At 38.0% G+C, this 27,818-nt stretch overlaps 2 protein-coding genes across 10 annotated transcripts in view; one reads left to right on the top strand and one right to left on the bottom strand.

The window, feature by feature from the left end:
- The window catches only part of nbeaa (neurobeachin a), a 75,872-nt gene extending 74,081 nt beyond the window's left edge, over positions 1 to 1,791 (top strand). For all 8 annotated transcript variants that reach the window (XM_030153465.1, XM_030153464.1, XM_030153460.1 and 5 more), the window contains one exon: positions 121 to 1,791. In XM_030153465.1, the coding sequence (XP_030009325.1) occupies positions 121 to 211 (91 nt within the window). In that variant the 3' untranslated portion in view covers positions 212 to 1,791. The remainder of the gene's footprint in view (positions 1 to 120) is intronic.
- Positions 1,792 to 4,849: 3,058 nt separating this feature from the next.
- sertm1 (serine rich and transmembrane domain containing 1) lies at positions 4,850 to 17,259 on the bottom strand. Of its 2 annotated transcripts, none has more exons than XM_030154460.1 (2): positions 17,016 to 17,259; positions 4,850 to 6,036 (listed from the first exon to the last, which is right to left on the bottom strand). In XM_030154460.1, exon 2 carries the CDS (start codon positions 6,026 to 6,028, stop codon positions 5,687 to 5,689), a length of 342 nt encoding a protein of 113 aa, XP_030010320.1. In that variant the 5' UTR covers positions 6,029 to 6,036; positions 17,016 to 17,259; the 3' UTR covers positions 4,850 to 5,686. The 2 variants fall into 2 exon arrangements, with proteins under 2 accessions (XP_030010320.1, XP_030010321.1); XM_030154461.1 differs by having other exon boundaries at positions 4,850 to 6,033.
- Positions 17,260 to 27,818: the final 10,559 nt, after the last annotated feature.

Genomic DNA, 27,818 nt, shown 5'->3' with positions numbered 1-27,818 from the left:
ATTCAAGGCTCTGTTGTGTTTAAAGCTGTTAATGTTCTAATTGTTTGTCCTATCAGTGTGGGTTTCCTACAGGATATGACTCAGTCTCTTTGTGTTTTGTTTTGTTTTTTCTTCCCTCAGGACTCTGATCACTGGCATGGCATCAGGCAGCATCGTTGCATTCAACATAGACTTCAACCGCTGGCACTACGAACACCAGAACAGGTACTGAGGCGGACTGAGTGGAGAAGAGGAGGATGGAGAGAGGAGAGAAGAACAAGAGGTAGAGGAGGTGATGCATTGTGCTGTGTGTCTGCAATGCGGGGGAAACTACAGGTACAGAGAGGAAGGACAAACAAGTACCGGACCTTAAGCTCTATTCCCATATGATGAATTGAGGACGCTGCAGCACTGGTGGAAATACTTCCTCTGTGCACACGTGTACGTACACACACGTGCGTTACCACAGGACACACAACGCCCCGAAGAAACACACCAAAACCTGCTAATAAAATAGACAGCCTGCAGAAGGGGGGAACAGAGCAGACCTTGTAGAGGTCGAGCGAACCCGTACCACTCACAGGACTGATTGCTGTTCCTGGTACGCTTAATGCTTCTCAGACAAAGAACCGACGTTTGTTTTTCTCTTTTCTTTTTCTTCTTTGTAACTTATGTCCTGTATTTGATGGGAGTTAAGCGTGGGAATTGTTTGGGTGGACTATAAATTAAGACTCCTTTAATGTGTCTAAACTGATTAGAAATGGTCCGAAGTGAACCAGCCCTGCCCACTACTCAAATACCGGTGCTATTGGCTTGATCTTAAATTCACCTTTGGCAAAATTCCTAGGGTTATGTTTTAATTTAAGTCTAAGTTAATTTGACTTTATTTGAATGTTGATTTGTATTCTTTCTTTTACCCACAGCAGGGTTAAATCTAATTTTTATGTAAATAAGGCTCTGCTTCCTTCGGAGTCTACACTTGTTCTTTCACTACACAAACTGCGCTTATCACCTTTAATTTATTAATGACTTGCTGTATGTAAAATATTGTGTAATAATTATTATAATGTTGACAAGACTGATGGTAGAAATGGCAGTGACAAGGATGGTGATTGTTCGGACGGTAAAGATAAAGCGATCTTGCCAGTGCCACCAAGGATGACAACCACAAGACGAACATGATTTCCTTTGTATATTTGGTGATTGTTTTGTCAAATATGTACATATAGTCTTGGTTCAGGCTTGGTGGGAGACTTAATCAGCTGAATAAGACTGAAAGCGCAAAGGAAACCTTCACTTACCCACATTTGTTGATTATTTAAAAAAATAAAATCAAATCAATGTAAAAGTTTGTTTTGTATTTGCACTTTGCACCAATCACATATCATTATTTATTAGCTTGGTTCTTTCTGGTCGGCTGCCATTTTGTTTAGGTCCATTTTCCCTACGGGATTATTTGTGCATTGATGTTTGTATTTAAAACGTTGAGCTCATGTGTGATTATTAAGTTTTACAACCTCACAGTTGTAAGCAATATCATGATTCTGTAGCTGATAGAGGTGGGACGGAGGGCGACGAGGGATGAAATGTGAGATGTACTGTATGTGTGAAGCCATCTTGATCAAATGCGCACATGCACATACTCTATCGACAGGTTCAACTTACGTATCCAAAAAAAGGTTAAATATTTTTGGATCTATGAAACCCTAAAAACTATTGTATTCATGTTTTATTGCAAAGATGTAAAATATGACATGTGTGAGTTGGAAAAAAAAATCATGATAAGAAAAATAAAATATGCAAAGAATTTGATGACTTGACTTTTCATTGGCCACATATTTCGCTTTGCTCAAGGTGATTTTTTTTTTTTTTTATATCTCTCCGCTGCAGTGAGAGGCATCAAGGACGTGTCATTTATGAGCATCTAAAAGAAATCTTGAGTTGAACACAGCTGACTGACTTGTTGAACTACCTGCTCCATTTTCATTTTCATTTTCATTACACTGGACACATCTGCTACTTTTACGGCTTTTATGAAGGGCACCAGACTGACACAGAAATACTGCAGGTGTACAAAACTCTCCATGAACCATATTATTATCATTACCATGTGCTTGAGACAGCTTAACCTTTAAGAAGCATTCATAATTGGGTGATTTATTATTTAATTTTATGCATTACACTGTGTAATTCCACAAAGGTAATTGTTCCAATCTCCATGACAACCATTACCATGTTATTTCTAATCCATAAATTAATTCTCACATTATACATGATGATTAGTAGCAATAGGATCAGAGTTCAGGGTTTTAAAGTCTTAAAAAAGTTCTCCATTTCAATGCAATAAAACTAACACTACTACTACTACTACTAATAATAATAATGATGATGATAATAATAATGACCATTAGGACCTTGACCTTGTTTAACCCTCAACCTAAACAGTCGTCAAAAGCATCTACTGATCTAAAATGTCTTATGTCTGAACTGTTGAATCACTAATCCTATCAAAACATGTAAATAATTCAAGTAAAATGCAGTTTCTCAGCTTTTCAGCATCATCAGATGTGTCTTTTTTGGATGTTCTGAGGCTCCATTGTGAACATAGAAACACTGTCACCTTCTGCGATATTAATTCACCAGTAAAACCCATGTAGTTTGACAAATGACAGTGGTTGGAGATCCTCATTTTGTATTTAAGTCACTTTTTCCTTAGTTTTCTCTCTCTCTCTCTCTCTCTCTCTTTTTTTTTTTTTTTTTTTTTTTTTTTTTTTTTTTTTTTTACAATTTAATGACCTTTAAATTTACTTTGAGCTTTTAAGAACATCTACATGGTCAGTCAATTAAATATAGGGAAATTGATTTTCAGTTAAAAGTGCAAAATGAAGAGGATAATACCACAAGAAAAGATGATGAATCAATCGGTAAAGGTTAAATGTGGAGAAAAATTAATATGAAAACTGCCACAAGTCATTTTTAAAAGGTTAATGGTAGTAAATGAGCTAAGTGTGTGTTTTTGAAGCTGATGACAGCACTTTGTTGACGTTGTGTTGTATTTTCTGGTTGCTGTGTGATGTTTATGACCATGGTGTTTTGGTGGACCACATATTGAGGTTACACAGTTACCTGAAATGCACTGATGAATGCGGGAGCAGTTAGGACGTATCAGGAACGACACTAGACAGATCTGACTCCTTGTGTTTGTGACTGTCATTGTTCCTCCATGAGCCTCCAGAGCCTTCTGGCTGTTATTGGATTTTGTGAAGAAAGCTGACAGATAAAATTAATCAACTGTTATCATTCGGTTTGTTTTGACGGCATTTTGTTCCCATGATGAAATACAATTTACAACATTAAAATAAGAAAACTACTGTAACCGGGGGCAGTGATTGGGGACAGTGACTATTGTAAGGGCCCATGACTGACAGGGGCCCTAGAAAACAGTAGAACATTAGTCAGTTTTTTGAAAAAAATTTTAACCCATCATCATAAAAATATTTGCTTCACAAGGCACTAATAAACCTGTTTGTTCTTCACATTAGTCTTGTTTTGTTTTGGGGCAAAAAAGAATAAAAATCTAGTCTCCCCCTCCATATTTCAGAAGTGGTTTGGTCCAGGTGCCACAGCTATAACTGATGCCAGTAAATATACTTCCATTCAAAAAAGCAAAACTACATTTTATTTGCATTTGTGTAATTTTTGTAAACTGTACTTGTTGTGTTTGGAACTTTTTGTTGTGGCTCTGAGCCAGGCCATGACAATGTCAATTTAAAAATACTGTTTTAACCCATAAAGACCCAAACAGCCACAGGTGACCAAAATCATCTACTGATCTAAAATGTGTCATACCTGTTGATCCACTAATCCTATCAACACATGTAAATAATTGGTGTAAAATGCAGTTTGCCATTTTTTTATGGTCATCAGATATGACACATTTGGACGTTCAAAGACTCCGCAGTTACCATGGAAACATTGGCATCTTCTACAACACTGATTCACCAGTAAAACCCAGAGTTGGATTGATGATAGTGGATGGAGATACTTATTCTTATGTTCAGTTATTGATAGATTTGCTGAAAAAAGTCACTTTTTCTTCCATTTTCTGTTTTTGATATAATAACCTTCAACTTTAATCAGAGCTGTTTTGAACATCTACATCAGCGGTGGCCAACCCTGGTCCTGGAGAGCTACTATCCTGCATGTTTTAGATGTTACCCTCTTCCAACACACCTGACGGTCATTATCAGGCTTCTGCAGAGCTTGATCATAGGGTTATCATTTGAATCAGGTGTGTTGGAAGAGGGATACATCTAAAACATGCAGGATGGTGGCTATCCAGGACCAGGGTTGGCCACCCCTGATCTACATAATCAGTAAATTAAATATCAGAAAATACATGATTTACACTGAAAAAACACAAACTAAGGCGGACAATATTACAATCAGTAGCGATAAATCTCGTAAGAAAGGTTAAATATAGAGAACAATTAATTTGGGAACTTCCACAAAAGTAGCACTGGGTCTTTATGGGTTAATTAAGAATATTGCTAAAATGTAAAAGATGGCCTGCACCTTTCTCATCAATCTTGCATGAAATCTATTGTAAGCAGAAAATGTATTCTTGCCTGCAGTGTTATTATAAATAAATTATATTTTTAGGGTTTGCATGGTTTACAGTTTCAAAGTGTTTTTTTCATGGGGCCTCTAATCCATGGTGCCCCCCCCCCCCATCTATAAGTATGTCTTAAAGCTTGAAGTACATGGACTTGGCTGACAGCTGCTAACATGTTTCATTCACACTGGCTGACCATGCATTCAAGATGCAAGTCTGATCCTGCAGCCCTAGTTCACACTTATATGTACATACTTTTTTTTTTTTTTTTTTACCATTTCCCTCTGTACCTACAGGCAGAAGCTGCCCGCCTGTTAAATCCAACCTTCATTTCACCCTTTCATGTCATTCTCACCTTCACATCCTCAGTAGGAATGTCTATCTTCACCTTTCTGTCTCAAGACTCACAGAGCAGTTTGGTATTTGCAAGGTTTTTTTTTTTGGTTTTTTTTTTCCATTATTTGGTATCACACAGACTCTGACATGATCCCAAACTCTGCTTATACACTCCGGGCACAAGCATGCATATCTGGACAAAGTATCTTTACTGTTATTTAATTTTGTATTGTTTTCTACAGACATCACGAGACATGCTGTAAACAGTATGACTTGGAAACAATGTTGTTTGATCTAAATATGACAAGCACAGTGCAAGACATGAGTTGTAAAAAAAAAAAAAAAAAAAAAGAGCTGGAAAGATAATTGCTCCTCATTACTCTTGTTCCCGCAGGGAGTGTGCTGTTTCTCTGGTTCATTTCTCTTAATCACTGAAAGAAGGTTCAGTTGAGTTTACTCTCTCTTTCTTCTTCTCCCTCTGACCTCTTCATCACATTGTAATCTGTGTTTCTCTTGTGCTGTTGAAATCTGCATGGATACACCTGACTCACTAAACCACTAGGAGTAAAATACGCATGCATGGAAAAGAAACACCATGCCGTCAGCTCCCCTGTGGCTGAAGGTGTCATTTGTTTTGTGTGTCACAGTTAAGGAGACCTCTATGTGCATGTCTGCTTTTCAGTCCGTGTGTTTTTATTAAAGCATGCATTCATGACGGCATGGACAAATGTGTCTGTCCTTGTCTGTCAGCTGTCTTCAGGTGGACAGTGAGGAGATTGTGGATCTCTGCGAGGAGATGCTACAGATCTCCATATTGGTGAAGGAGCTCCCTCCCTCGCTGCTGCAGTCTGGAACAGATGAAGAGGAGCTGATGATGTTCTTCAGCCTGTGGAGGGAGATGATGAGCAGCGTCAACAGGAACACCAGCAGGCCCAGGAAGAGCCACACGTAGACGTAAACATTGCCCGGTCGTCCTGGTGACGAAGCGGCGGCAGATGTGGAAGCAGAAGTTGGAGAGAAACGTAAAAAAGTCCCATTGTCTATGGAGGACAGTCCGGTGTCGTTGTGGTCCACCAGGGGGGCGTCCATCCCTGACATCCTGGCTGCTGTTCCAGGAGAGAAAAAACAACATTAATGAGATTTACTGTGAAACAAACAACTCAAACATGAATTATTTAAAGAAGAATTTTCTCTTTAGGAGCTGCCAAAAGATTGAGTGTCTCTCTCTCTAGGACATTTTGGATACTTTCTGACACAAGAGTTTTCACCCACACAGTCTAACAACCTTGGCTGAGACTCAAATAAGAGACAAAGAGCATTTCTCAGTCTGCTTCAGTGCCACCAAACTTTAGTTAGAGCTGAAAAGTTAGCTAATTATTTATTTTAACTATTTATACATCACCAGATGGAGTGCTCAGAAAAATTAAAAGTCTTTCTCAGTGTGGAACATCTGCAATAAATGTATGAACACTAGTAACTGTGCCTGATGTTCAATGTTTTGTTAATGTCTGAGAGAACAGCGCCTCCTGGTGGCATAAAATATCACCAACCAGAAAAGATGTAATATAGAAGCCATGCAGGTGTTAGTGTGGATGCAAAAAAAAAAAAACACAGAAGGTGCAGTGTAAATAAAAAGTGGTAATGCAGCGTTCATGTAAAAGTGGATATTTATGATGATCTGAAGTGGATTTTTTTCAGCTGAACTTTAATTTATTAATTCATGTGTCTGTTACATCATAATCTATGTGAAATTTACAATCAGGAACCTCAGTAGGGATTAAAACAACAAAAGAATGAGGTGGAAACATCTATGCCAAGCACCTGCGATATCAAGAAAGTGTAATTAAAATGACTGGGATCAAATTTAGCATAGTGTGAGAATGTATGAATAGCTGGTTTAACAGAAAAAAAAAACTGAAGAAAACAAGTGAATTCTGGCCTATTGTGATAATAATGATGCTTATAATTAGTTGTTCACGCAGAAAAGTCAGAAAGCACTGACTGTAATGAACGGTAACAGCAGGGGGAGTGCTTATCTTATTGGATGCCTTTCAGGCTGGGCTCAGAGCTGGATATGTTCATAAATGAAGGCATTCTTATCTGATGAATTCCTCATAATCAGCTTTCACAAAGACAGCTGAGAGCAAACCCTCCTCCGGTGTGTATTAATACAGCAAATACTGTTCCACTGCAAAGCTCCGTGTGGCATAAAACAGCCTGTAGATGTGACTGAAAACTGTGTATACGTGGTGGTGAGGCAGACACAGGCAGAGCAGGCTGTTGTGTATTTAGGTTAGGCCAGCCTTGTGTCTTGACTTGATCTATGACAGTAGAGAAAGACACATCAAAGAGAGGGATAATTAACCGTGACCAGAATGAAAGCAAGGGGTCAGCACACATCAGTGTCTCACTGTGGGGTGTGCTCTTTTTTCCCCCTCCTCTCTGTCAGCCTCCCTCCTTCCTCTCCATTTCATGGTTATGCATTTATCCATGCACCATATGGCGGCTTGGCTGCAGCATTATTTTCAAGGAGATAAACTAAACTATAATTTCTGCTCCTTCTCTATAAGACTTGGAGTTCTACAGCAAACTGCAAGTATTGTTGGCACAAACTTACTTATTTTTAACTGAATAATGTTGCTTTTGAAGTCAAGCAAACCACTGTGTCCCCAAACTCTTTTCTTTTCCATTTATTTATTTTTTTCTTTTCTTTTCTGGGCTCTCTGGATAGCAGAGTTGACAAGAAGTCTGCTCTCTTTAATTTACTACTGACTTTACCTTCAGGGAGATGCACAGTGTAATGAGATGGGATGGGTTAGGCTGGTCGCTCTCTTTGTGATTGCACACTCTCTTGCCCCAACTCTGTTTTCTTTATCAAATACTCCCAGTAGTCTTCCCACCCCAGTGCTGCCTCTTTTAACTTTTGTTCTTTTCTTGCAATTTCGGCTCCATTCTTTCAGCCCAGACTAGAAGTATTGACATTCACTGCTACTGACATCAGCCCTACCTCCTCCTCCTCTTATTCCATCTTGCCCTCTTAGGTTTTTCCACAAACTATCTGCTCTCTTTTACACATGCAGTTTCGCTTTTTGATAGAATACAGTGTGAAATTTAGCAGGTTGGTTAAACTCCAAGTTCTCAGTTTTACTCCTGTTTTTTTTTTTGTTTTTTTTTAGTTCAGAAAGTGTCAATCAACAGTCTTGTTCCTTCTCACGAAGTATTTGAGCATGACACGGAAGCCTTTCACGCTCTGTCAATCTGTCTGTAAGGTTTCCTATTTTCTTCTCTTCTTCTCCTCCTCCTCCTCCTCCTTCCTCTGCTCCATATAGGTTGCTGTCATTAATGATATGTTGTTTTGAAATCTGTGATGAAGCTTGTTCATTGTAGGCTGAAGTGGCTCATAATTGGGCTTAATGATGCTTTTTGTATCTAGGCAACAAGGTGCGTTCAGTTCTTTTTTTTCCACGCTAATCTACTTTATGAGTGTGGGCCACGCAGTACCACCGAGGCTGAAGAGGTCAGACACACACACACATGCACACACTCACAAACAGGTCCGCCTACATATTCAGATAATAAATACCCGTAGTAATTTCCTTCAGTCACAGCTGCGGGCTCAGAAGACACCACAAAAACATTAAGTGGGAAAATTATGCGTCTTTATTGCGGAAAATTATGATTTTTCACCACATATTTATTAATCTCTCAATATGCAGCAGCAGGTCCTCCTTAATTTTTTAATTTATTTTTTGCTACTTGTTACAACATCCAGATGAGTGGCCTGGATTTCTGCCATTTCTTCAGTCAGCTGAGCACCAACAACCTCCAGGCGTTTCTTCTCAGAGGCCGAGAGAATAAATTATTGGCTAATGTCGACGGACCCACTTTCATTTTTGGCCAGTTTGTGCCTGCTTTTATCTCTGAGCTCTGAGCTGTAATCTCATTTGTTCTCAAGTCGCTGTAACAAGAGCCTTTCTGGATTTCTGCTGTTTAATGTCCAACATGGACTGGGCCCTCTGCTGGCTTATTTCAGAGATAGTGCTGTACAGTGGGTCAAATTCGCCTCAAACACCAGCTGCAGGAGTCACTGACTGGTTTAGTTTTAAATTAAGCGGAGTGAGTCCACTGCTGGTCCTCTTGGCTACTGATTTAAAGCTTTACAACAGGGGAGTCAAACTTATTTTAGTTCTTTTTTTTTTTTTTTAAAGAAAGAGTTTATTGAATTGTTTTGAAACATCAATATTTAAGGTGGGGTATGAGATCTTGGAAAAACAGTTCGAGCAAGCTACATTTTGAAAATACTCAATTTGAAAAGTCCAAACCCCTTTCTTCAGACGTCCCTCCAAAGCCATGCTTCCAGAGTACTGGCACGCGCAATGCTTGTTCCCAAGGGTTCACGAGCACCGCACAACCGACTGAGGCTCTGCTCCGGCTCTGGCTACGTCTCCGACACCGGCTGAGGCTCCGATTCTGACCCCAGCTCCGGCTTCGACCCGCCTGAGGCTCTGGCCCCAGCTCCGGTCCCGTACGGCCCCGCCTCGGGCTCTGACGCCGACTACGCCCCGGCTGAGGCTCCAGCTCGCGTATCCATGCATACCTCATTTAGTCTCCTCTAAGCCCCCGCTCTTACAGAACAGCCCCAGTTCATACCTGTCTGACTAACGTTATATTTCCCAGTGGTTTATGTTAGTGACAAAACAGTTTGCCAGTGAACTTTCCATCCTAATATAACTAATATAGCCAGGTTCTGGCTTCGCTTCCTGTACAAGCACTTCCAGCCTCAGGGTACGTGTGATTCATGCTCGAAGAGGGGTACGTGCAGAAGGGGGGAGGGGCGAATGGCAGTTGAGTTTGATAGACATATCACCTTTAATCATTTCAAGTGGGCGCTCAAAATGATTGGATGGTGTTTTTTCAGTCCTGTCCATTCCACAGGTGACTAATTTTTAAAATTTTTGTGTTAGAGCATTTAATTAACTAGTTGTAATCAGGGTGTGAAGGGGATTTTAAGCAATATAGAAAAAAGGCTCCAGGAAAACATCTCAGACCCCACCTTTAAGTTGATCTGTTTCAGTTACATTACATGTTTTTATTATTCTCTGTAAATACTGTATTTACCCCTGATTTTCAAAGTAAATACAGTCATGTTAACTACTTTTTCTTTTTTTTTTGATACTTTCATTTTAGTTCAGGTTTTTTTTTTTTTTTTTCATTTTAGTTCAGGTGTCACATAAGCTACAGTCCAATATGACCTCAAGTGGGCGGGACCGGAAATAATGGGACCGCCCACAAACGTCACATCCGGTTAGGACCGAGGGGGAAAAAACAAACGGGTCTCTACCATTAGCTGTAATACCTAGGAGTTTCTGTGTGCCCTTTTACACAGCAAATAAACAACAACAACAACAACAAAAAATCATCTGTTAAAGTTTTACATTTTTACTAAATAATAAAACGGAACCACAAAGGAGGACAAAATGGCTTCAAGCTGTCAGAAGAGAGGAGTTTGGCAGATTATGGGACCCAACAACAAGACGTGTATGTCTGCAGTCAGCACTTCATTTCAGGTCAGTTTAATGTAATGTGAACCCTTTCCAGACAATCGTAGACTATGTCAGGGGTATAAGGAATATTAGATTAATTGTTTAAACGCTAGTGAACTTTGTACTGCATTTGTAATTTTTGTAGATTTCCTCGCAACTGTTCAAAAGTACACATTCAGTACCTAAATAGAAGTACAGATACTTAATAATAATAATAGTACATTTTATTTGTATGGCACTTTTCATGGAACTCAAAGACACTTTACATACATGAGATAAAACCTTGTGTACAAAAGTCTGGTAAAACTAAAAGTACTGATTAAAGTTCTTTACTGAGTACGGTATATGTAAAAAAACAAAAGTACTGGCTCTGAAATGTACTCCAAGCATAAAATCAAAAGTAACCCTCTGAAGGACAGTTCTATGTCCTGTTTCTGTGCAAAGCTAAAAGAACCTCACCTCATAATGGACCAACAACAATTAGATGATTGAATGATTTGTTGCCAACTTTTGAATCAGTCATCAACTGTTTTGATGTTTATTTTATGTTTAATTTATCATTTTGAGTCATTTTTAAGAAGAAAAAATCGTGTTAGCGTTAGCAAAACAATTTTAAATTCTTAGTTTTTACCGTATAGCAGATGGGGGGGGGGGGGGGGACTGTTTTCCCACTTGGGTGTCCCCGCCCCCAGCTGCGATGTCATTGCTGACTATCTATATTAATATAATAACTTATAAATAGGACAAATCCAAATTTTTCTCTTTGTTTTATTACAAAAAGGTGAAATTACAGTATTTGGAAACTCTCCTTAAACAAAAAATGTGAGTAACCCGAAATTTCTGTGCAATTTTAACAATATTCTGCCTCAGATTATTATCGATACATGGTGCATTACAACTTAGAGATCTCAGTGGATCCACAAACACACAAAACATTTGGGCTACATTCAGACAGTAGGTCTTAATGTACAATTTAGATTTTTTCGTGAAATCTGATTTTTTTGTGTGCTCGTTTACATTACACATTAAATGCGACTTCTATCAGTTTTGAGTGTGAACTGAATGCGACCCTGAAGTGACCCGCATGCGCAAAAGAGGTCCTGACGTAATATGTGACCATGCAGGCACGCTCTGTGTTTACGGAAGTAAATATGTTTTTCCCACCACTCCTCCTCCTGGGATGCAGAATTGTGACATTTGTCACATTTCAATGACATAAAGGTCAGATAAATGTGACGTGGCCATCCAGACTGAAGTTGTATTGCAGATACGTATTGGATTTAGGACAACATATGAAAGTGGCCTGGGTTGGATTTGAAAAAGTCAGATTTGTGCTGTTCAAACTGTCTAACAGATCAGATACAGATCACATATGAGCAAAAAAAATGTGATTTGGGCCACATTTGCCTGGAATCTGAACATATTAACAGGTGCCTGGAACTGAAAAATATAGTATTTTATTTTATGATCAGAACAATTTGTTAATGTCTTCTGTGTAATTTTTGAACTCTGTAAATTCATCCTTGGGCTGGTTTTGGTCCATGTTTAACATCCCTGCTTTACAACAACAAGAAGTGGCTTCTTTTTTGGGACAGTGTCTTATCTGCTTTTCCCTGGGAAGAAGAGAAGAATTGTCTGATTTTGTTTTTTTTTAGGTTCCTCTCTGCTTTGACCTGCTGATATCTCTCCCAGCTGCCTCCTGGTTTCATAGATCTCCAGCTGCTGTTCCACTTTCCTCCCCTGTCTATCTTTATTTAACAGCTTGACACTGAAGACGTTTTTCTCCCCCCCTAACTGTGAATCAGGGCCATGTGGAGTCCAGGCATTTTGACACCGTCTCCTCATCTTTCTGCTCTCTCCAGAGTCTCCAGCCTGCAGCTCATCAGAGATGTCCTGCAAAAAGTGGGCTTCCTTTCCAAACTCAACTCTTACTTTTTTCTACTTCAGCATTTTCATTGTCAGTGCTGCTCTGTCAGCTAATACATTCCACATAGCCTTAGCTGTCTCTGCACACTCCCTTAAACAGGCCTTCAGCAAGTTTCCATTCAAAACTTTTCCTCCCTTTGCTCCACACTCACTTGTTCAGCCTCGACATATGTTTTGTCCAAGAGCGTTCTCTTGTCTGTTTGGAGCGTCTCTGCTCCCAAAGCTTCTCTTCATCCTGATCAAACTTCTCCTTGAGCTGCACAGTCTTTGCAAGCAACTCCTCAAACAGTCTCCTGCACCGCTGGTGGAGTTTGTTCAGCCAAAGTCCTCCTGAGCCCATTGTGCCGGGTGGCTTCCTCTGCTCCACTTTCACTCTGTTTACCCCCTCCTCCATTTACTCATTAACTCTCACTGCTATAATCTTCCTTTCTTGTATTCATATCTACTCCATAAGATCTGATAAATGAGTTTAGTGCTCGGAGGTATTTTGTTACCCAGGTGCTAATGTAATATTAGCTGTAGATGTCATAATACAACCAAAGCCCTATTAACAATATATAGCACAGATGCTCCTTTATTATTGAATCCATATTCTATACTCTCTCATGTCTAATATCTACCAACAGCAAGAGGAATTTTTAAATATACTAATTTATAAATATATTATCCAGAAACTCCTTGTATATTTAGCAGTTTTTATTTCCTCCTATTATACACTGTATATTTTTTATTGTGCGTATTAGCATAACCACTGCATTTATAAGTGGGCTTATATATCCAAATTTCATTATCCTCTCTGCTATTGTAAAGTGTGATGGGACAACAAATGTGATTCTCAAGCTTGTTTTAGTCAAGGGACGACCATTATAGTGTCCCTTTGCAATTTCACACAAAGAAAGGTCTATAGGGGTACGACCCAACCCACGGGACTACTCTGTTATTTTGATAGAATACCATCATTCACTTCCAGCGCAAAGCATTATGAGTTAATATTTTTTACACCTTACGCTTCCATTAATCCAGAATTTTAATGTGCATAGGGCAAATACTGAATACTACTGATGTGAATCCGCCTTTTTGCTTTTCAAAAGCAAATCTACAACAGCGTGGGCATCTGGGGCCAAACATAGACTGACATGAACTCTGCACTTTCTAAGACAGAAAAAAATAACCCTGACCATAATTAGAATTTTTCAGTCTATGCAACAAACGCAGAAATTTACTCCCAAATAAATTTCCCGGAGAGGCACAGCCTGCTCAGTTCTGGTATTAGCACTTCTCTTCATAAATAATGGACAAGATCCATGTGTGGCAAAATGTCATGGCATTTGGCTTTTGTGAACATGTGCATGTGAAGACGTTTCATACTGTATTCATACCACATAGCTCAGCAGACAGAGGATAACTAAACAAATAGCATAAATACCAGGGATAGTCATTAAAATGCATGCATGTATCTGAAAATACCAATGGCTTCACATAAACACACTCCAATGTTAATGTCAGGCTATAGATTGCCAGAAGATAAGTGAGGCTTGAATTTTCTATCTTTTATTCTGAGCCAGATCATCTGAAAACAGACCTGAGGCTCAACTGCATGAATCCCAAATCAGCTTTGTAGCCCCTAATTCCACAGATAACCCGCGTATGGGTCAGAGATATGCAGGAATGATGAAAGTATGGAGAAAGTGATGTGCTAAATCACCAGAGGCTGTGAAACATTTGGCCGGTCATTAACAGGATACCGAAATCCAGATCAGACTCCATGGGCATCCTCATGTTTAGGACACATAATGTCAAACCAGGGCTGAGCCTCATGGACAGATCATATCACTATATATTCTGTCTAAGTAGGCATCTCATTTGTTTTTTAAGTAGAATACATTTTCAGTTGTAAAAGTCACAAAATCCCACTGACGTTGTAACAGACAGTATATACCTCATGTATATTTGCACCTATCCTGCATTTGCACTGTTGTCTTTTTATACTGCACTAGCGTCTTTTTTTTAAATATACTTTACACTACTCGTACAGTTTTGTGAAATGTGAGAGCTAAGGATAAACCAGTCTGCATAAACAATAAAACTGATTCTGATTCTGATTGCCAACATGTACACCAGAAGGCAGGTTTGTAATCTCCAAGACAGACACTCATTTTCTTCTGTATAGTAGTATTTAGAGCAATGAAAACATGCAATTCTTTACCATTATCTATGATCAAATAAATAAGGAACTTCCTCGCAGAATGTATGGAAGTGTGTAGTGTATGTGTGACTCGTTTATTGTGTTTTGTTCAACAGATGTATGCACTGACCATAATATTTGATGGATTTTTTTCAGGTATAGGATCTCATGAATTCTGATGCGTTGATTTGAACTAATGATGACTAATGTTCATCTAAGAGAATGTTCCGTTTCTGTAGATGTACTGTATGTACTTACAGGCTGACCCCAGGGAGAGTAGCTGTGCTCAAGGGCAGAATTAAGGTTTGTCCTATTAAACAATAAACATGTTCCACAAACTCCTACAGGTTAAAGTAGATACTTTTAGTATCGGAAGGCTGTAAAGAATCACTGTAAATGAAACTGAAGGATGCTACAAACAGCCCACGATGCACTACACACTGTAAAATACTGCATTACACTGATAATCTGCCTTATTATAAATGAATGTGTCAGAGGGAGAAAGCAAATGAATACCACCTTATAAAACTGCATGGAATTTGTATGGCATCACCTTCATCTTACGTACTCCAACAACATACAAGAACAACTTAAATATTGAGCATTTTTTTCATCTATACTATATGACACACTACGATATTACTTCTTATGTAAATCTATTGATAGTTGCGGAAAAAAATATTAGACCACCCTTGTTTTCTTCAGTTTCTTGTTCATTTTAATGCCTGGTACAACTACAGGTACATTTGTTTGGACAAATATAATGGTAACAATCAACATAGCTCATAAGAGTTTAATTTCAGAGCTGATATTTAGCCATTTTCCATGTTTTCTTGATAATAACCAAAATCATTTAAGTTCTTATATCGATATCTATGGCATTGTACTGCCAAAAACAGTGCTTTTAGGTAATCCATGTTTTCTTTACTGTCGTAGTCACATGATACACACAGGAGTTAGTACTTGATTGCATAACCATTGTTTTTGATGACTTTTAATGGTCCAATAATTTTTTCCTATCTATCTATCTATCTATCTATCTATCTATCTATCTATCTATCTATCTATCTATCTATCTATCTATCTATCTATCTATCTGTCTGTCTGTCTGTCTGTCTGTCTGTCTGTCTGTCTGTCTGTCTGTCTGTCTGTCTGTCTGTCTGTCTGTCTGTCTGTCTGTCTGTCTGTCTGTCTGTCTGTCTGTCTATCTATCTAGTCTGTATCTTATCTTATCTTATCTTATCTTATCTTATCTTATCTTATCTTATCTCTTTCCCCCAGCTCTTTGTGCCTCTGCCTCATCTTTGGTTCAAAACTGCGACCTTTGTTTCATTTTTTATTCTTCTCCATTCAGCCAGGAAAAGTAAAAAATTGCATTTCCTTTCTGTATTTGAATGAATCCACAGCTCAATGCTCTAATGTTTTTATTCATTGCTGTACCATTTGAATGACAAAATCCCACAGCACACCTGAGTGCACTCGAAGCCACCTCAGGGGTCGAGCACCACTGTTCAACTGTTACCCGATTCTCTCAGATATTCTGTACATGAAAGTGAGGATTTCTAAAGGCCAAATTGGAACTAGAGCTCCAAAATATTGAGAAGGGCTTATTATAACTGACAGGGAGGTGACTTGAACTCGGCAGACATTCAGGAGCGGTGATACCATTATGAAGACAGCGTACAGAAGATTTCTGGTCAGTGGCGTGTGTTGATAATGATCTCATTTGCTTTGAAGTCTCTGTGTTTGTGCCTATTATTTCATCCTGGTGATGAAGTGTATTTTTGCACCTTGCTTTTATTTCTGTTAATTATGTCTTGTACTTGTGAGTGCAGTTGCCAGTAAATTTGAGTCTGTCTGTACAGAGCTAATTTTCACACTGTTTATTTTGATAAACGGGGTGAGTCATACATCATTTAAGCACAAACAAACCCTGGTCTGTTCTGTTTGCCCTGAAGAAATATTAAGTCCCTTTTCTCCTTTTTACTTAATCAGAGCCAGTGAATCCCCTCATCAATATCTCCCAAGTACTCTATGAATCTAGGCATAAAATCAATCTGTGTAAGATTAACGTTTATCTCATTCAGTGTTCACTGCCACTAAAATGTGATAACTGTCATGAAACACATACTGAATATGTTCCTCTCTGTGCTTCTAAATCACCTTTTTGTCTCCTCCTCTGTTTTATACTGTTTAGTCTTTCACTGTTGCACTGCAGGCAGTGATGAAACCCTGAATAAAAGTTGCCAGCAGCTGGAAAAGCATTGGTAGTTGAACTGAATAATGGCTTTTGGTATTAAAAGCAACCCTCATCCTATAGATCCTATCACCGCCATCCCATCTAAAAACAATTTTGATACAGTTCTTCAAAAGCAGCCCGGAGCTTCCTACAGCATGCATCAAATTGTTGGATATAGAAATAGTTACAGACCTGTTTAATGTAGGGCAGTCTTGCTGTTTCTCGTTCACGTCGTGCAGAAATCCATCCTGTTGTGTTTGGTCTTTCAGCTGAACAAACCAGATCTATTGCCCCCAAGATCTTCCCTCTGAGCCTGTCCGCTCTCCCTCCTCTCTCCCTGCCTCTCTCTCTTTGTCATTCACTGTGACACACACACACTCCACAGCAGACTCCACAGCCGGAGCACACACTGTCAGATGTGAATCTTCCCTGTGAATGGGCTTGCCTTCAAAAAAGAACACACACTAATACTCATAGCCCCTGACTGAGAGGCGGTAGATAATGAATGATACCACTGACGTCCTGTTTTTTTACTTTTTTTTTTTTTTTTGAGAAGTGATGAAGAGAAGGAAAAAAGAGAGTGTAGTGCTCAGACTAATCCCATCCCTTCTGTTTGCCCGCCCACTTTTCCCTCTGCTACTCATCACCTTTAAATAATGATCACATTAACACTCAGCCGTGTTCCAGTGCTTCTCTAGTGGGCTCTCGCAAGAAAATGTACCTGAAGCACAGCAAATTGCTCTGCATTTAGTAAACACAGGCTGTGCAATCAATACGTGGGCATATAGGTAATTTGTTTGATAAATTAACCAATAAATCAATAAGTGGTACACGCCCACTCATACACTCTGAACCCTTTGTTTCAGCTTTCATACGTCCGCTGTTTTGTTTCCCTTTTAGCAAACTGCGTCAGTAGACAGCATCCAGTGGTGAGCAATAACAGGCTGCACTGAACTGCTCTGAGGAAAGAAAAAGAAAAAAAAAAACCTGGCCTGACAAGACAAACAGCATTTTACACCTTTCAGTTTTCTCAGCGCCATGTCTCCTTGGCTTTATCCGTCTTAAAGGTCTCGTTTTGTCTCCTCACTCCTCGCTTCCTCTGTCCTTTTGGACTCTCCCTCTAAACATTCTTTTTCTTAACAGCAGCTGAGCACATCTGTTCTGAAAGAGCAAACCAATTTCATGAATTTACAACGAACATAGTGTGTGCCAAAATAACTTTATTAGTTCCAAAGCTTCTGCCATTCTTTGGACTATTCTGAAATGCGTTGACTCCCCTTTTTGTGCAGCTCTCATTATGTCACTTCATCGTAAGAAACACATATTTTCCTCACTCACTCATTGTAATGCAAGCTTTATTCAAATAATATTTAAAGACCGTTGCAGCATCCCAAGAGAGTGCAGGTGAATTGCATTTCCATAAAAAAACAATGCTTTACTCTAGACATACCATGAGGAAAACATTTTTATTAATAGAAGGCAATTCTAGATGAGGACGTCAATCAAAACTTTGTTATAGACTCAGGATCCAGATATAACATAGAATTAACACCATAAAAAACACTATAAACCAAGTCCATACAGAATGAATATACAAAACAATTATAACAGAACAATTTTTAAAGAGAATATAAACACCATACTTCTAAAAGATGTCTCCACAGCTGGGATTAGTTGTAAACCTCATATTTTAAGTAATTTTCAGACCCATAACATCTTTTCAATAATAACTTGTGTTAAAATGGCATTTTAATACAGCTGACATTGTATTAAAATAAACAGATATAAAATACACTATATGGACAAACATGCTGGTACACATCACACCTATAGCTTGTACAGTTTTACATTCCTGCTCACTTGAAATATCAGAATGATGAAAACATTCATGTCAGTTGTCAAATATTATCATCATAAATCTATGCGTAATATAAATGCGTAGTTCTTTGGTGAGCGTTGAAGATACTAGGCAGTTACTCTGTTGTAAATATGTATATAGTCTATATAGTTTTTTTTAATACTATTATTATCTTTTATTTTATATTGTTTGCTTTTGCACTATCTTGTTTTTTTGCACTATCCTCATGCATGTACACTTTTTTCTTGCACTTTATTCTGTTACTACCTTTATCACTGAATTTCCCCATTGGTGGATCAATGAAGTCTAATCTAATGTAATCTAAAATTATTAATTATGGTCATAAATATTACAGAAATCAGGAGATAGAACATTAAATATAATTACAATAATAAAAAATCTACATTGAGTAAAATCAATTAAAAACAAACTCTGATTTTGACTCCAGGGCCAATCGATGGGGGCCTTTCTGTGTGGAGTTTGCATGTTCTCCTCATGTTTGCATGGATTCTCTTCAGATACTCTGTCTTCCTTCCACCATCCAAACATATGTGCCTTGATCACCCTAAATAACCTGTAGGTGTGAATGTGAGAGTGAATAGTCATTTGTCTGTATACAGTTATGGTCAAAATTATTCATACCCTGCCATTTTTGTAAATTTGTATTTTTGTGATGAAATGAATGGGTTTTGTCAAGTTTCTTTGTGACTTATTTTTGACACGCAAGCAAAAGAGTAACAAGTCGCACTTCAAGAAACACTTCAGGGGTATTTAATTAATGGATTTTCAAAAAAAACGCCATGTTCAAAATTATTCATACTCACAGTTTGTTCAGTCTAATGTCTTTTCTTAATTGTCAATAGTAGCCTTTGTTCTTGATGATGGTTCCTGTAACTGTCCACAGGTGTTCTTATGTCTCCTATGGGATGTTGGCCTACTCTTCCTTGGCCAGAGCCTCCAGCTGTGTCAGGTTGGATGGTCTCCTTCCCATCACTCTGGTTTCCAGCTCCTCCTCCACAGATTCTCTGTGGTATTCAGGTCAGGACTTTGAATTGGCCATGTCCTTGAACCACTGCTTCACTCCCTTGGTGGCATTTGGTGTTGCCATTGTCCTGCTGGGATGTCCAATCAGGACCAAACTGGAGTTTCTCAGCAGGAGTTTTCATGTTGTCATCTTGGATGTTGATATAATCCTCCTCTTTTATGATACCTTGTATCTTGATGAGGTTCTTGGTGTCACTAGGATAGGATCTGGCACTGCTGTGACCATCATGAGGACTGAGCAGTTCAGAAAATGGATGGATGGACAAACGGTGAAGCATTTTTCAAACATAGATGACACTATAAACAAATGTAAGTTTGAAGATCAAACACAAATTTTTATTGCAGTGATAGTTTTTGCAGTATAAAATTATATTATGACCCCATACATTAGACGGGCTTTTAGATAGGGGTGGGTTTTATGACAGTTTGGTTTTATGTTTTTATGCCTGTGTCTGTGTATGTAGCTGTGTGGGGTTTTTTTGCCTATGCATTTTACTTCTGATTTTATTGTAAAGTGCTTTGTGAAATCTTTCTGCAAGAAGTGCTATATAAATAAACAATAATAATAATAAATTTTATTTATAAGTGACTTTCAGGACACCCAAGGACACTGGGTGGACAAGGACAACTTTATTATTATTTGTCTATAAAATGAATGCAGTGTGTTCTCCCATGTTTCATAAAATTGATCAAAAATACAAAAAAAAATATACAATAAGAGAACACATTATGAACACTTGAAAAACCCATATATGAATGGATGTCTTTTTAGTCCAAATAAGATGCTATCTTAGTTGTCTCAGAATGACAGACTAAGGTTAACTAAAGACCTTGAAAAGGTTAACTCAGATCAGACATAAGTATGCGTGTGACTCTGAGTGTCTTCTGTGAGCTTGTTAGCACCATAATGGTATTCATGAAGGTGTTAATTGTGTAGCAGATGACACCTGTCCATGCTCTGTGAAGGGGAAAAGGCGCCTCCTCCTCCTCCACAGATGCCTCTGTCTAGTGCCATCTGCCTGCTGACACAGGCACCAGAGGGGGATCGCAGCAGCTCAGAACACACAGATAAGAGGAGGATGACTTTATTTCACATCCAAATCCAGCCTTCTCCCAACATCACACGGATCATATTCATGTGAACTTCACACACAAAAATTGACAGCTATCTGAAGAGGTCTGGGATTCATCTGATGAGCGTGCATCATTCCAAAATATTTTTAACTTGAGACATTTACCGATAAATATTTTAACAGGGATGCTGTAGGCGCTTCCACTGGTGTTGACAGTGTCGAAGGAAAAACGGAGGACAGTGGAAATGAACATTGCATGTCATTTAATTATTTCCGTAATTATTTCCGCTGACCTACTAATCGCACTGTGCAAGGCCTTCACTAAACCTATCACAAGGAACTATTACATGTTCCATACTTTCCATAAGAGGAATATGTTGGCAAAGCTAATTATGGCTATGTGAGTATGTGTTGTTTTCTTGAGTCTTCTCGTGTGCTTTTGTATTGCCTGTGTGTGTTTGAGAGGAGAAGAGGACTGAAGGATAGAGATAAGAGCTTTGGCCTCAGCTGGCTTTTGTCACTAATCCCAGAAGGCGAAGAAGTGGCCACCGATTCCGTGTCATTCCCTGATATCCCAGCCTGTTCTGGTTCCATGCCATCCCAGAGCTGCCCTTGTGAGGACACCAGCCTCTGCTCTGCATGTTAATGAGAGGCAGAGACATGCAGCAACGACGGATGCAACTGCATTTGTGGACTATTTTTGGGGCGAAGTGTTTTGGGATTTGCAAAGCTCTTTGGGCTGAACTCAAGGGAACAGCTTTAAATTATGAGATGACAGACAGAAAAGTGTCAAGATATCTGTTGTAAATATGTCAGAAGTTCAGAGCTTTTAAAATGCTGTACCAGATATGCTTCATATCTCCTTGGTAATCTGAAGCAATTTGCTGAGCGCCCTACTGAGAGAGAGACTCTCCAAAGCAAATTATGAGACTTTGATGAGCGCAGAAGAGCTGACTTGTCTTCTTCTTCTTCATCTGACTTGTAGGAGAATAAAACGAGAGAATAGACGAGACAGAAACACTTAAGATATACTGTAATTTGTCAGTGTCTAGAATTTTGCAAAGGATGATTTGGGGTGTTCAGATCAGACACAAGGCTTATAAGTATGCACTTCACTCCAGCTTATGTCTCATGGCAGTGTCATGCCAATCAAAATGATCTCTGCAGATCTGAGGGCACGCAGCAGAGAAAACATACCGAGGCGTAACAGTGACACACACCAACAGACACACACAGGACAGCAGCCTGACAGGCGCGCACTTGTCCAGAATAACAATGAGATCGATGGCAATCAGTTTTGTCTCAAAAACACCCCCCCTGTGAGCGGAAAAAACGGCTAAAATCAACAAAACAAGAGTATAAACGAACACCGGGTCTGTAGTAGACACCCTGAAAATGGACTGGCACTTTTTCCAATGCACACTAAAACCTTTACTGCTAATAGCCTTGGAAATCTCGCCTTATCCTCTGAAGGGTACACTCTAAATTCATGAAAGAGAGAAGAAAGGGGGGGAGAAAAAAAGTCCACAAAGTCAGATTCATTTGAATATATGAATAATTTAATGCACCAAAAGATTTGGGCCCTTAAATTGCAAATAAAAAAGCCCTTACTCTTCAGACATTCATAATTCATATGTACCGTGGATCAGACATGGAGAGATTCGATGCATAAGTCGGCTACAGGAGGTATGGGGGGATATCAGGAATAAACCTATGTCTTTGAGTGCAATTACTGAATCAGTTTATCCTTCTACGTTTCAGTCCCTCAGTGAATATCAAATGGTTGGATTACTTTCTCCCTCTCCTTCTCACTGTCTTGGAATTTTTAATGAAAGGAGAAATAGGAGGCAGAGCCCAAAAAGTAAACAATTAAACTTTCATCAAAAGGTTTGTCGCATCATTACAGTTATTGCCTCGTGCTGATATCTTATAAAGCGTCGCCCTCTGGGTATAGCCGGGTTAAACAGTCTGCGTTTGTGTATGTTACATGTGTGTGTGTCCCGGTTCAGCAGGATTATTATCCTGCCATCAAGTGAAACCCACAATAGGAGAACTCACTCTTGACATAACACACACTGCCTCCCCTTCTCTCTCAGAGCTCATTTTCTTTTCATGCCCTCGGCTCATTACAGTGATGGGCCTTTTAATGGAGCAGATTGGCACCAAATTTCTAAATCATATTCTTCAACAAAAAGTCCTTTGATCGGAACAAATGAGGACCATTAAATAAAACATTATCACAGAACAAAGACTATGTAAAAAATGTGACCTTCAGACAAGAGGCGAAAACCGATAGGGATGACTAATACATTAATTATATTACTGTTGTTTTCAGAATAATAACCACAAAATAATTTAGTCTCATCTGTTTGTTGCCTTGTGCTTATTTCTGGATCTCATTCAAAGCCAATAAATGCTTCTTATTCTTTCTTATGCAATTTATCATTGAGTTATAGGAGTTTTCAATATAATTCTATTTTCTATTATTTTCCTCTAACCTGCTGATGCTACCATGAATAACAAAGACTGAGACATAGGTATTACGTATAAACAATATCTAAAGATTCTGCTTGAGAGAATATACCACAGTGAAAGATTAATCTCTGTAAAATCTCTAATCATCCAGTTACATTAGTGTTTTGTGATGGTGGATGAACTCTCATTCCCTAAACATTTTCTAACCTTTCTGAATAATTACTCACTGCTTGAGCAGTCCTGTCGGTAGAATGCTGGAAAATGTGCAGTCATTAAAAAAATAGAAGCTGAGAGACAGAGACAGAGTGATGAATCATTTCCTCTGGCATCATCAGACACCAAATATCTATTAAATATTACCAAACAGAATTACTCAGACTTGTACAACAGTCAGTGGGGGTTAAACTACACAGGCTGGATTTTACAGACGGAGGTAAAACAAAAAAAGATACAATAAATAAGGAAGTACATTTATAATATCTTCCTGTGTGAATTGAGTTACCAGTGATTAACCAAAACCACATAGAAAATAAACCCAACCATCACCCAAACTAATACTCATCCACAGAAAACCTCAAATACTATCTTTAGTACATTATTTTTCTAACTTTGGGGTTGGGATCCCTCAAGGGGTCACCTGAAATTCAAATGGGGTTGCCTGCAATTTCTAGTAATTAATAAAAAATAATTTAAAAAACACAACTTACCAATAGAAAATATATGGTGAGTTAAGAAAGACAATCCCAATACATAAAAGACATGACAAACTGTGAAGCTGAAACTGAAGCACTGTGGTACTGTTTATCTTTCAAATGTTCATTGTGGTCAGTTTCAGATGCTGCAGCTCTTTCATAATTCATAGTTTGAGTTCTTGTTTGTTCAGTATTAATCGTCAGCCTCAAAAATCCAAGCTGGACTGACTGTACATATCCTGACCAAGGAAAATCAAATCCTCACTTTGTGCAGTAATCTACACCTGGCTTTTCTGCCTCCGTTCATAATAATATACATTATATAGACTAAATGTGGTCTAAAATTAACCTTTATTTGCAACATAGTATAGTAAATTATTACATGATCAAAAACAAATCAATTTTACAGAAAAAAAAAAAAGTCTCTGTTTTGAATGTCTGGGGTCGCCAGAAATTTGTGATGTTAAAATGGGGTCACGAGCCAAAAATGGCTGGGAACCACTGCATTAGTATCATCACCAACCTTAGGGGGACCTGTATGTTCAATAAATCAAAGGCAAAGAGCAACACAAAAGGCAAATGCATATCTGTAATTGGAGTAAAATGGAATGGAATGGTAATACGGAATAACCTCAATAAAGAATTAAAAACATAAACATTAGTCACTGCATTTAAAAGGATGTTTAAAACTAAGGTATTCGATAAATCGAAAATGTTAGGATAAAGTCGGCCAATTATCAATATAAATCTAAGATTTTGCTTAGATCATATTATTTGTTATATTTATATTATTGGTGAAAAATGCACCATCTTGTTACCTTGTTTTGTTTCTGCAACTTTCCTTTTTGTAAATAGGGTACACATAAATAAACTGTTGCTTCAGCCTACACCTTTTCGCCCATATTTAGCATAGAAATCCAAACTGTATATACAGTATATATCATGTTCTGTTAAAAGGATGAGTAAATTACTACTACTACTACACCTAATACTACTGTCATCATCAACTTTACAGTCAGACACCATCCACTCCACAATAAAAAAGACAAAACAGCAGATAAAATGCAGAAGCAAAGAAGTCTTAAATACAAAGAACAACAATAAACAAACTAAACATCTTAAATGGGACTCAAAACTTTGCCAGTGGATTGTGCACAATGTAATTACAGCTAACAGCTGATTTTAATAATACAAATTTTCTTAAAACTGCCACAACACCTTTACAAAATGAACAGGAAATTGTTGGCTATCTACATTTTACACTAAACAAATCTTTACCTCACAGTGCATTTGCAGTCCCGACAATTATATAATACTGAACTGACAAAACACTCTTATTAAAACGTCTCAGTTCTGATTTACTTCCCACATCTGATTTTCTTAGTTTTCCTGTTGATATTATTTTCTCAGAATGTGGTCAATATGCCCTGCAATAAACTGGAGACACATCCAGGGTAAACCCCACCTTTGTCAATGCGATGCTCATGAGGTCTAAGTAGTTTGGAAAATAAATAAATGAATGAATGTATGAATGAATTAACCTATAAAGACCCAGTGCTACCTTTGTGTCAGTTCCCAAATGAATTTTTCTCTCTATTTAATTGTTCTTAAGTGATTTATCACCATTTATTGTAATATTATCCTCTTTAGTTGGAGTTTTTTCAGTGTAAATCATATATTTTTCTATATTTAATTAACTGATCATGTAGATGTTCATAAAGGCTCAGACTAAACTCAAAGGTTATTATAACAAAACAGAAAAAAAATGAAGTAAAAGTGACTTTCTCGGCAAAATGTATAATTAACTCTTTAAAACCTGGTGTGTCATCGCTGACATACCCTGTGGATATGCAGTTTGGATGGCTGTAACTCTTTCACTGTTTGTGCAAATGGAAAGATTCTAGTAGTTTCTGAAACCTGAGACGTTGTGCTTTATAAGCTTTATTGGGTCATTATGGTGATTTCACTCACGCCTGTACTAGAAGCTGGAGAAAAAAAACATTTTAGCAGTATTATAACTGACAGTAAATCATAAATGAATGCTAGATTTTGAACGTTCTAAATGGGCAGAAGATTTCACTCAGAGCATATTTTATAATTTTTTCATAGTCAAAATAAGAAAAAAAGTCCAGACTCAGGGTTTAAAGGGTTAATTTAACATAAATCAGCTGAGTCCATTCTCTGTCATTTATCAAATTCCATGGGTTTACTGGTGAATCAATGTTGTAGAAGATGATGGTGTTTCCACGTTCACTACGGAGCCTCTGAACGCCCAAATGGGCCATTTCTGATGACCATGAAAAGATGACAAACTGCATTTTACACCAATTATTGACATGTATTGATAGGATTAGTGGATCAACAGATTTTAAACACTTTACATCAGTAGTGGGTTTTGGTCACCAGTGGCTGTTTGGGTCTTTATGGGATAATGTGGCCAATATCAGATTATAATGCGAACAGGTCACAATCCTGAACTGAACCACATCCACAAAACCAGTGGAGTTAAAAATGTTCAGATCATTCCCTCAAGTGAATACTAATATACCCCATCAAAGTACTTCAGTAAGTTGTGAAGTCTTACTTTTATGATAAAATTAAGTATTAATATACACTGTGCAGTAAAAAGATCTCTGCCTGTGTTGTATTTTTATACATGAAGTGAACTGCTCTTCTTGTCTTGTCTACTTTAGTTGTGACAAATCTCCATTTAAAGTGACTGACTGTAAACTATTTACACTGAAAAAGATCTGATTGAATTGAATGAAATGGTCAGATTTGGGTCGCTTTTGCTATAAATATAACCTTACTGATTTGTTAATATATTATGAAATATTAATATTAAGGTGAGTCTGTCAAATACCTAACTTTCTATTCTTTAAATGTACTTGTTAGAATTCATCTCATTAACCTCTGAAGACCTTCATTTGATGTACATTTTTGATTTCTCATAGTAGTGGAAGTAGTTTTCTGTGATGTAGTTTACTGTTTTAACCCATAAAGACCCAACGCTACTTTTGTGGTACTTCCCAAACGATTTTTTTCTTCATATTTAACCTTTCTTAAGTGATTTATCATCATTTGTTGTAGTATTATCTTGTGTATTATGCATTTTTTCAGTATAAATCAGGTATTTTTCTATATTTAATTCACTGATGATGTAGATGTTCATAAAAACTCAGATTAAAGTTGAAGTTATATCAGAAACAGAGAAAACTGAAGAAAAAGTGTCTTTTTCAGTCCAGTCTCTCATTAACTGAACATAAACCCAGTGTGTCCATCTACTGTCATTGATTCAACTCCATGGGTTTTACTGCTGAATCAATGTTATAGAAGATGACAGTGTTTCCATGGTAACTACGGAGCCTCTGAATGTCCACATGGGTCATATCTGATGAATAACTGTATTTTCCACCAATTATTTACACTTAATAATACATTTAGTGGTTCAGAAGTTATTTAACATTTTATATAAGTAGATGATTTTGGTTGATGGTAGATATTTGGGTCTTTAAGGGTTAACATGACTATACAAAAACAATACTGGAAACAATACAGCTCAGCCAGAAGCTTAGATTTGTGCTACATTTTTCTTCTATAAAACTCTTCATCTCCTTTCCTTCCTCCAAACAGTCACTGTCCTTTTCCTCGGTCAGATCAGCCTGTCACACCTACCGAGCAGTGTGAAATTCTGCAAAAACAGATACTGCTCAGTTTGCAAACCCAGGAACACATCACATGTCACACACTGCACAGTAGATTTCCCAGAGCGCACTTTTCTCTGCAGCACAATGGGTTTATCTGGTGGACTTTTACACCACTGTGGTTTTCAAAGATGTAGTGTCCTCTCCTC

Source organism: Sphaeramia orbicularis, chromosome 14 (assembly GCF_902148855.1).
Source record: "Sphaeramia orbicularis chromosome 14, fSphaOr1.1, whole genome shotgun sequence".
Classification (NCBI taxonomy): Eukaryota; Metazoa; Chordata; class Actinopteri; order Kurtiformes; family Apogonidae; genus Sphaeramia; species Sphaeramia orbicularis.
This window is presented reverse-complemented; position numbering and strand designations above follow the sequence as displayed.